The sequence below is a fragment of the Stegostoma tigrinum genome, chromosome 50 (genome assembly GCF_030684315.1).
Source record: "Stegostoma tigrinum isolate sSteTig4 chromosome 50, sSteTig4.hap1, whole genome shotgun sequence".
NCBI lineage: Eukaryota > Metazoa > Chordata > Chondrichthyes > Orectolobiformes > Stegostomatidae > Stegostoma > Stegostoma tigrinum.
Window position 1 is genome coordinate 1600276 of NC_081403.1, and position 11062 is coordinate 1611337.

The following is an 11062-nucleotide window of genomic DNA, read 5'->3' on the forward strand; positions in this document are numbered from 1 at the left end:
CAGGGAAGGAGGAAGAGCGTTCAAGATGGAGAGACAGAGACAGAAAGAGAGAGGCACTACAAGCTCGCGAGGGACAGAAAGTCAGACTGTGAGTGAGACAGAGAGAGACAGATGCAGAGTGAGAGAGAGAGAGAGAGACACGGAGAGAGAGAGAGTGTGTGTGAGACAGTGAGAGAGTGAGACAGAGAGAGAGTGAGACACAGACAGAGAGAGAGTGAGACAGTGACTGAGAGAGAGAGTGAGACACAGACAGAGAGAGAGTGAGACACAGACAGAGAGAGAGTGAGACAGTGACTGAGAGAGAGAGTGAGACACAGACAGAGAGAGAGTGAGACACAGACAGAGAGAGAGTGAGACAGTGACTGAAAGACAGAGAGAGAGTGAGACACAGACAGAGAGAGAGTGAGACAGTGACTGAGAGAGAGAGAGAGAGTGAGACACAGACAGAGAGAGAGTGAGACAGTGACTGAGAGAGAGAGAGAGTGAGACACAGACAGAGAGAGAGTGAGACAGTGACTGAGAGACAGAGAGAGAGTGAGACACAGACAGAGAGAGAGGGAGACAGTGACTGAGAGACAGAGAGAGAGTGAGACACAGACAGAGAGAGAGGGAGACAGTGACTGAGAGAGAGAGAGAGTGAGACACAGACAGAGAGAGAGTGAGACAGTGACTGAGAGAGAGAGAGAGTGAGACACAGACAGAGAGAGAGTGAGACAGTGACTGAGAGAGAGAGAGAGAGTGAGACACAGACAGAGAGAGAGTGAGACAGTGACTGAGAGAGAGAGAGAGTGAGACACAGACAGAGAGAGAGTGAGACAGTGACTGAGAGAGAGAGAGAGTGAGACACAGACAGAGAGAGAGTGAGACAGTGACTGAGAGAGAGAGAGAGAGAGGGACCACAACTGCCCTGAGTGGGTGGGCGGCATGAGTGCAAGGAACGGTGAGGGGGTGGGGGGCAGGAGGAGGAGAGAGAGAGAGAGAGAGAGAGAGAGAGAGAGAGCCCGCTCCCTCAGCGCTGAACCTCCGACAGTGCCCGCTCCCTCAGCGCTGACCCTCCCTCAGTGCCCGCTCCCTCAGCGCTGACCCTCCGACAGCGCCCGCTCCCTCAGCGCTGACCCTCCGACAGTGCCCGCTCCCTCAGCGCTGACCCTCCCTCAGTGCCCGCTCCCTCAGCGCTGAACCTCCGACAGTGCCCGCTCCCTCAGCGCTGACCCTCCCTCAGTGCCCGCTCCCTCAGCGCTGACCCTCCCTCAGTGCCCGCTCCCTCAGCGCTGAACCTCCGACAGCGCCCGCTCCCTCAGCGCTGACCCTCCCTCAGTGCCCGCTCCCTCAGCGCTGACCCTCCGACAGCGCCCGCTCCCTCAGCGCTGACCCTCCCTCAGTGCCCGCTCCCTCAGCACTGACCCTCCGACAGTGCCCGCTCCCTCAGCGCTGACCCTCCCTCAGTGCCCGCTCCCTCAGCGCTGAACCTCCGACAGCGCCCGCTCCCTCAGCGCTGACCCTCCGACAGTGCCCGCTCCCTCAGCGCTGACCCTCCCTCAGTGCCCGCTCCCTCAGCGCTGAACCTCCGACAGTGCCCGCTCCCTCAGCGCTGACCCTCCCTCAGTGCCCGCTCCCTCAACACTGACCCTCCGACAGTGCCCGCTCCCTCAGTGCTGACCCTCCCTCAGTGCCCGCTCCCTCAGCACTGACCCTCCGACAGTGCCCGCTCCCTCAGCGCTGACCCTCCCTCAGTGCCCGCTCCCTCAGCGCTGAACCTCCGACAGCGCCCGCTCCCTCAGCGCTGACCCTCCGACAGTGCCCGCTCCCTCAGCGCTGACCCTCCCTCAGTGCCCGCTCCCTCAGCGCTGAACCTCCGACAGTGCCCGCTCCCTCAGCGCTGACCCTCCCTCAGTGCCCGCTCCCTCAGCGCTGACCCTCCCTCAGTGCCCGCTCCCTCAGCGCTGAACCTCCGACAGCGCCCGCTCCCTCAGCGCTGACCCTCCCTCAGTGCCCGCTCCCTCAGCGCTGACCCTCCGACAGCGCCCATCCCCTCAGCGCTGACCCTCCGACAGTGCCCACTCCCTCAGCACTGACCCTCCGATAGTGCCCGCTCCCTCAGCGCTGACCCTCCGACAGCGCCCGCTCCCTCAGCGCTGACCCTCCGACAGCGCCCACTCCCTCAGCGCTGACCCTCCGACAGTGCCCACTCCCTCAGCACTGACCCTCCGACAGCGCCCACTCCCTCAGCGCTGACCCTCCGACAGTACCCTCTCCCTCAGCGCTGACCCTCCGACAGTGCCCGCTCCCTCAGTGCTGACCCTCTGAAAGTGCCCGCTCCCTCAGCGCTGACCCTCTGACAGTGCCCGCTCCCTCAGCGCTGACCCTCCGACAGTGCCCGCTCCCTCAGCGCTGACCCTCCGAGAATGCCCACTCCCTCAGCGCTGACCATCCGACAGTGCCCGCTCCCTCAGCACTGACCCTCCGACAGTGCCCGCTCCCTCGGCACTGACCCTCCAACGGTGCCCGCTCCCTCAGCGCTGACCCTCTGACGGTGCCCACTCCCTCAGCGCTGACCCTCTGACAGTACCCTCTCCCTCAGCGCTGACCCTCCGACAGCGCCCGCTCCCTCAGCACTGACCCTCTGACAGTGCCCGCTCCCTCAGCGCTGACCCTCCGACGGTGCCCGCTCCCTCAGCGCTGACCCTCCGACAGTGCCCGCTCCCTCAGCACTGACCCCCCAACAGTGCCCACTCCCTCAGCACTGACCCTCCGACAGTGCCCGCTCCCTCAGTGCTGACCCTCCGACGGTGCCCGCTCCCTCAGCGCTGACCCTCCGACAGTGCCCGCTCCCTCAGCACTGACCCTGATCTTCACAACCTGCTCCTGGTGCTCCTAGGGACAGTCCACACTCTTGCTTAGAATATCCCGCGCGTCTCACGTTTAGAACATGTTTTAGTTTTTGTTCCTCACGTCCGGTCATCCCTGCCTGGCCTGTATTTTTGTGTGCCTGCCCTTAATTCCGTCCCTATCCCGCGTTTCAACCCACTGTAGCCCACCCACCCTTGGCACCGCGCAGGGTGGCAGCGCCTTGCGGGTGGGGTATTCGGGGACTTCGAAGGCGCGGTCGGTCTCAGCCCGGAGAGCCGAGCATGGGCTCTCGGAGGGGAATTAGCAGGGAGCGGTGTCCCCCCTGCCTCACTCAAAACCACCTCCCCACTGCCCCTCTGCAGAGCTAAGAGGAGGCAGTTTAAATCGACAGGAAGAAACAAGGAAGGGTCAGATCATGTTGAATCTGTTAGGGGGTCGAATCGAGGAACCACAAAGGTTAAAATACCTATAGTTGGGCTTGTGTACAAGCCCCTGAACAGTAGTCAGCAGCTGGGGTGCACGATACAGCAGGAGATTGAAAAGGTGCATTCACAAGCTAAAGGAACAGGGATCGTGGGGGATTTCAGTTTGGTGGTGGACTGGGAACATCAGGCTGGTCGTGGAGAGGAGTCTGCGGGGGTGTTCCACGAGATGGCCCTTAGGGGCAGCTTGTGGTGGAGCCCACGAGGGAACAGGCAACGCCGGAAACCCTTAGGGGGCAGTGACCGTCAGATGATAGCATGTGAGAGGGAGAGGATAGAATCGGAGCTAACGGTGTTACAGCTGAATGAAGGTGAACACAGAGCTATCAGGGAGGAGCAGAATTGACTGGGAGAGGAGCCAAGCAGGAAAGACGGAAGAGCGGCAGCGGCAGGCATTTCTGGGAGCAAAAATTCATTCCCAGGAAAAAGAAGCATGGGTGCGGGGAGGATGAGGCTCCAGGGATGGCATAAAAGAAAGACAGAAAGCATGCAATGTGGGGAAGGGCGGTGGGAAACCAGAGGACCAGGAAGCTTACAAAGACCGACAGAGGGCAACAATAAGCAGAAATAAGGAGGGGGAAGATTAAATAGGAGGGTGAGGCTAGCCAGTATCATAAATGAAGACTGTAAGAGTGTGGTTAGGGATATAAAATCTAAAGAGAGGCAGCAGTGGACAGCGGACCGCTGGAAAATGACGGTGGAGAGATAGTAGTGGGGAACAACGAAATGGCCGAGGATCTGAATAATCACTTTGCGTGAGTCTTCGCGGTGGAAGACATGAGTAATCTCGCAAAAATTCAGCAGTCAGGGGACAGAGCTGAGAGCGGTGGCCATCATCAGCGAACACCGACTGGCCTGAAGGTGGATAAATACCGCGGACCAGACGCACTGCACCCCAGCGTTCTAAGGGAGGTAGCTGAAGAGATAGTGGGAGCGTTAGCAGTGACAAGGTGTGGAGCTGGATGGTCACAGCCGGGCCGAGCAGCATCAGAGGAGCAGGAAGGCTGACGTTTCGGGCCTAGACCCTTTCTAGGCCCGAAACGTCAACCCTTCCTGCTCCCCTGATGCTGCTCGGCCCGGCTGTGACCATCCAGCTCCACACCTTGTCATCCCGGATTCCCCAGCTTCTGCAGTTCCTACTGTCTCTGAAGCGTTTGTAGTGATCTTTCCGGGATCGCTAGAGTCAGGGCAGGCGCCAGAGGACTGGAAAATTGCTGACAAGGCACCCCTGTTTAAAAAGGGAAAATTACAGGCCGACTAGCCTAATCTCGATTGTGAGTAAGATTTTGGAGTTCATTGTAAAGGATGAGTGCTGACTATCTGGAGGTGTATGGTAAAATAGGACGTAGTCAGCGTGGTTTCATCAAGGGGAGGTCATGCCTGACAAATCTGCGAGAATCCTTGGAGGGAGTGACGAGCAGGGTAGACCGAGGCGAGCCGATGGATGTTATCTCCCTGGGCTTCAAGAAGGCCTTTGACAAAGTGCCACACAGGAGGCTGTTGAGTAAGATAAGGGCCCGTGGCGTTAGAGGCAAGGTGCTAGCGTGGACAGAAGATTCTGCCAGAAAGCAGAGATTGGGGGGTAAAAGGGCCATTCTCAGGATAGCAGTCGGTGACAAGTGGTGTTCCACAAGGGTGTTGGGATCACAGCTTTTCACTTTATACAATAATGATCTAGATGAAGGAACTGAGAGCATTCTGGCTGAGTTTGCAGACAATGGAAAGGTAGGTAGAGGGACGGGCTGTATTGAGGAGGCGGGGAGGCTGCGGAAGGATTTGGACAGGTTAGAGTGGGCAAAGAAGGGTCAGATGGAGTAGAATGTGGGAAAGTGAGGTCACGCACTTGGGTGAGAAGAATAAAACCATGGAGTATTTTCTAAATGGGGAGAAAATGCAGAAGCCTGGAGTACAAAGAGTTCTAGTGCAGGATACTCTCCAGGTAAACTGAGTCAGTAGATAGGAAGGCAAATGCGGTGTTGACATGTATTTTGAGAGGAGTTGAATATGAAAGCAGGGATGTACAAGTGAGGCTTTATAAGGCCCTGGACAAGCCACATCTGGAGTATTGTGTGCAGTTTTGGGCCCCTATATCTCAGGAAGGATGTACTGGCCCTGGAGCATGCTCAGAGGATGTTCACGAGAATGCTCCCAGAAATGAGAAAGTTAACACATAAAGAACACTTGAGGACTCTGGGTGTACACTCGACGGAGTTGAGATGGATGAGGGTGGAGATCGAATTAAACCTTACCGAACACCGAATGGCCTGGACAGAGTGGATGCTGGGAAAATGTTTCCATTGGTAGGAGAGTCTGGGACCCGAGGGCACAGCCTTAGAGTAAAGGGAAGACCTTTGAGAAGGGAGATACGGAGAAACCTCTTCAGCCCGAGAGCGGTGAATCTGTGGAATTCTCTGCCACAGATGGCTGAGCAGACGAGGTCATTAAGACTGAGATAGGTTGATTGTCAAGAAGGCAGCAGGAGAATGGGGTTGGGGAACTTGGCAGCCATGATTGATTGGAGGCGCAGACTCAGTGGGCCGAATGGCCTAATCTCTGCTCCTGTGTCTCATGGTCTTATGCTTCACATCGATGGTACACACTGCTGCGGCTGTGCCTGATGGGTAAAGGGAGGGAATTGGTGGGGGTCTTTGCTGGGGTGGAGGGGGGAAGGTGGAGGGGAATTGGGTCCCTCTTGCAGATTGGACGGGTGAGGGGTTGGCAGCAGGGGAAGGGAAAGAGGAGGGTGGTTTTTGGACCACCTGAAGCACACCAGCCTAACCCATTCCCTCCCCCACCCCTGGTTTTCCTCAGCAGGATGGAGCCCGGAGAATATCTGTCGCGCATCGTTTACGAGGGGGGAACGGAGCCGACACTGGAGAACCTGAAGGCCATGCACAGGTGCCATGTGTTGGCAGTGCCATTCGGCAGCCTGGCCATTCACTGCGGTGAGCCCATCCAGCTGTCCCTGCCCGATGTCTACCGCAAGGTGGTGGTCCACAGGAGGGGGGGCTTCTGCTATGAGCTGAACGGCCTGTTCGCCTGGCTACTGGGAGCCCTCGGCTATGGGGTCCAGATGCTGTCTGGCCGTGTTCGTAACTCCTACACCGGGTGCCTGGGACCCCTGGATGACCACCTCCTCCTGCTGGTGACAGTGGTGGGTGAGGGCGGCCATCCCTGGCTCTGCGACGTGGGATTCGGGAACTCCTTCCGCAGCCCCTTGCCCCTGAGGGACGGCCTACTGGAGCGCCAGGAGAATGGCCTCTTCCAGCTGCAGCAGGCGGCAGGGGAGGGGGGAGGCTGGCAGCTGAGGCGCTACCCATCCTCCAGCTCAGGCCCCACGGACGAGCCCGGCGCCACCCTTTACACCTTCAGCACCCGGCCGCGGGCCTGGCGCGACTTCGAGGGCATGTGCTGCTACCACCAGACCTCACCCAGCTCCATCTTCGCCTGCAAGTCCTTCTGCTCGCTCCAACTGCCTGGCGGGCTGGTCAGCTACGTGGGGCAGCGCCTGATCGAGACCCAGTTCACCGCCCAAGGAGACTGCAAGACCACCACGGTCCTGGCCGAAGAGGACATACCCCGGGTCCTGAGGGACAGATTCGGCATTGTCCTCAGGAACAGGCTGACACCCAAAGACGAAGACATATTGCCTCCAAGGGAAGGACCGTGACCGGGGCGTTGGGGTGGCGTTCGAGGGTGAGGGTGTGTTGGCGGGGGGTCACGGACGGCGCCAGCTCCTCCTGCGCTGGCCGGCTCCAAACAAATCTACAGCAAATAAACAACGTGCATTCCCAGTGCGAGCTACAATGTTGTTGTTGTAACCATGAATCCAATGCTGTCCTCAACACTGCCTGAACGCAAAAGGGAATCCAAGCGATACATCGGGAATAACGCACACCGGGAGGGAGTTACACTCCGGAATCGGATCGGGGGGGGTGTTCATATACAGAATAACAGATACCCCCCGGGGAGGGAGTTACAGACTGGAATCTGATCGAGGGGGTTCGGGGGGGGGTTTATATACAGAATAACAGATACCCCCCGGGGAGGGAGTTACAGACTGGAATCTGATCGAGGGGGTTCGGGGGGTTTATATACAGAATAACAGATACCCCCCGGGGAGGGAGTTACAGACTGGAATCTGATCGAGGGGGTTCGGGGGGGTTTATATACAGAATAACAGATACCCCCCCGGGGAGGGAGTTACAGACTGGAATCTGATCGAGGGGGTTCGGGGGGGGGGTTTATATTCAGAATAACAGATACCCCCCGGGGAGGGAGTTACAGACTGGAATCTGATCGAGGGGGTTCGGGGGGGGTTTATATACAGAATAACAGATACCCCCCCGGGGAGGGAGTTACAGACTGGAATCTGATCGAGGGGGTTCGGGGGGGGTTTATATACAGAATAACAGATACCCCCCGGGGAGGGAGTTACAGACTGGAATCTGATCGAGGGGGTTCGGGGGGTGGGTTTATATACAGAATAACAGATACCCCCCGGGGAGGGAGTTACAGACTGGAATCTGATCGAGGGGGTTCGGGGGGGTTTATATACAGAATAACAGATACCCCCCGGGGAGGGAGTTACAGACTGGAATCTGATCGAGGGGGTTCAGGGGGGGGGTTTATATTCAGAATAACAGATACCCCCCGGGGAGGGAGTTACAGACTGGAATCTGATCGAGGGGGTTCGGGGGGGGTTTATATACAGAATAACAGATACCCCCCCGGGGAGGGAGTTACAGACTGGAATCTGATCGAGGGGGTTCGGTGGGGTTTATATACAGAAAAACAGATACCCCCCGGGGAGGGAGTTACAGACTGGAATCTGATCGAGGGGGTTCGGGGGGGGGTTTATATACAGAATAACAGATACCCCCCGGGGAGGGAGTTACAGACTGGAATCTGATCGAGGGGGGTCGGGGGGGTTTATATACAGAATAACAGATACCCCCCGGGGAGGGAGTTACAGACTGGAATCTGATCGAGGGGGTTCGGGGGGGTTTATATACAGAATAACAGATACCCCCCGGGGAGGGAGTTACAGACTGGAATCTGATCGAGGGGGTTCGGCGGGGTTTATATACAGAATAACAGATACCCCCCGGGGAGGGAGTTACAGACTGGAATCTGATCGAGGGGGTTCGGGGGGGTTAATATACAGAATAACAGATACCCCCCGGGGAGGGAGTTACAGTCTGGAATCTGATCGAGGGGGTTCGGGGGGGGTTTATATACAGAATAACAGATACCCCCCGGGGAGGGAGTTACAGACTGGAATCTGATCGAAGGGGTTCGGGGGGTGTTCATATACAGAATAACAGATACCCCCCGGGGAGGGAGTTACAGACTGGAATCTGATCGAGGGGGTTCGGCGGGGTTTATATACAGAATAACAGATACCCCCCGGGGAGGGAGTTACAGACTGGAATCTGATCGAGGGGGTTCGGGGGGGTTTATATACAGAATAACAGATACCCCCCGGGGAGGGAGTTACAGACTGGAATCTGATCGAGGGGGTTCGGCGGGGTTTATATACAGAATAACAGATACCCCCCGGGGAGGGAGTTACAGACTGGAATCTGATCGAGGGGGTTCGGGGGGGTTTATATACAGAATAACAGATACCCCCCCGGGGAGGGAGTTACAGACTGGAATCTGATCGAGGGGGTTCGGGGGGGGGTTTATATTCAGAATAACAGATACCCCCCGGGGAGGGAGTTACAGACTGGAATCTGATCGAGGGGGTTCGGGGGGGGTTTATATACAGAATAACAGATACCCCCCGGGGAGGGAGTTACAGACTGGAATCTGATCGAGGGGGTTCGGGGGGGGTTTATATACAGAATAACAGATACCCCCCGGGGAGGGAGTTACAGACTGGAATCTGATCGAGGGGGTTCGGGGGGTGGGTTTATATACAGAATAACAGATACCCCCCGGGGAGGGAGTTACAGACTGGAATCTGATCGAGGGGGTTCGGGGGGGTTTATATACAGAATAACAGATACCCCCCGGGGAGGGAGTTACAGACTGGAATCTGATCGAGGGGGTTCGGGGGGGGGTTTATATTCAGAATAACAGATACCCCCCGGGGAGGGAGTTACAGACTGGAATCTGATCGAGGGGGTTCGGGGGGGGTTTATATACAGAATAACAGATACCCCCCCGGGGAGGGAGTTACAGACTGGAATCTGATCGGGGGGGTTCGGGGGGGGGTTTATATACAGAATAACAGATACCCCCCGGGGAGGGAGTTACAGACTGGAATCTGATCGAGGGGGTTCGGTGGGGTTTATATACAGAAAAACAGATACCCCCCGGGGAGGGAGTTACAGACTGGAATCTGATCGAGGGGGTTCGGGGGGGGGGTTTATATACAGAATAACAGATACCCCCCGGGGAGGGAGTTACAGACTGGAATCTGATCGAGGGGGGTCGGGGGGGTTTATATACAGAATAACAGATACCCCCCGGGGAGGGAGTTACAGACTGGAATCTGATCGAGGGGGTTCGGGGGGGTTTATATACAGAATAACAGATACCCCCCGGGGAGGGAGTTACAGACTGGAATCTGATCGAGGGGGTTCGGCGGGGTTTATATACAGAATAACAGATACCCCCCGGGGAGGGAGTTACAGACTGGAATCTGATCGAGGGGGTTCGGGGGGGTTAATATACAGAATAACAGATACCCCCCGGGGAGGGAGTTACAGTCTGGAATCTGATCGAGGGGGTTCGGGGGGGGTTTATATACAGAATAACAGATACCCCCCGGGGAGGGAGTTACAGACTGGAATCTGATCGAAGGGGTTCGGGGGGTGTTCATATACAGAATAACAGATACCCCCCGGGGAGGGAGTTACAGACTGGAATCTGATCGAGGGGGTTCGGGGGGGTTTATATACAGAATAACAGATACCCCCCGGGGAGGGAGTTACAGACTGGAATCTGATCGAGGGGGTTCGGGGGGGTTTATATACAGAATAAAAGATACCCCCCGGGGAGGGAGTTACAGACTGGAATCTGATTGAGGGGGTTCGGGGGGGTTTATATACAGAATAACAGATACCCCCCGTGGAGGGAGTTACAGACTGGAATCTGATCGAGGGGGTTCGGCGGGGTTTATATACAGAATAACAGATAACCCCCCCTGGGGAGGGAGTTACAGACTGGTATCTGATTGAGGGGGTTTGGGGGGGGGTTTATATCCAGAATAACAGATACAGCCGCGCCCCCCCCCCCCCACCCTGGGGGAGGGAGTTACAGACTGGAATCTGATTGACTGGGTTCAGGGGGGTTTATATACAGAATAACAGATACCCCCCGGGGGACGGAGTTACAGACTGGAATCTGATCGAGTGCTTCGGGGTGGGTTTATATTCAGAATAACAGATACCACCCGGGGAGGGAGTTACAGACTGGATTCTGATCGAGTGGATTCGGGGGGGTTTATATACAGAATAACAGATACCCCCCCGGGGAGGGAGTTACAGACCGGAATCTGATCGAGGGGGTTTGGGGGGGTTTATATACAGAATAACAGATACCCCCCGGGAAGGGAGTTACAGACTGGAATCTGATCGAGGGGGTTTGGGGGGGGTTTATATACAGAATAACAGATACTCCCACCCCGGGGAGGGAGTTACAGACTGGAATCTGATCGAGGGGGTTCGGGGTGGGGGTTATGTACAGAATAACAGATACCCCCGGGGAGGGAGTTACAG

At 56.8% G+C, this 11062-nt stretch overlaps 1 protein-coding gene across 7 annotated transcripts in view; it reads left to right on the forward strand.

Moving 5' to 3' along the window:
* LOC132207507 (arylamine N-acetyltransferase, pineal gland isozyme NAT-10-like) overlaps window positions 1-7143 on the forward strand; it is a 9649-nt gene extending 2506 nt beyond the window's left edge. Inside the window, exons 1-2 of one of the 7 annotated variants that reach the window (XM_059643292.1) lie at window positions 16-88; window positions 6147-7143. In XM_059643292.1, the coding sequence (XP_059499275.1) occupies window positions 6148-7002 (855 nt within the window). In that variant the 5' untranslated portion in view covers window positions 16-88; window position 6147 and the 3' untranslated portion in view covers window positions 7003-7143. Of the gene's footprint in view, window positions 1-15; window positions 89-2712; window positions 3394-3666; window positions 4194-6143 lie in introns of those variants that run through there. The other 6 variants (XM_059643291.1, XM_059643293.1, XM_059643289.1 and 3 more) reach the window with 6 other exon arrangements.
* The last annotated feature ends 3919 nt before the right edge of the window (window positions 7144-11062 follow it).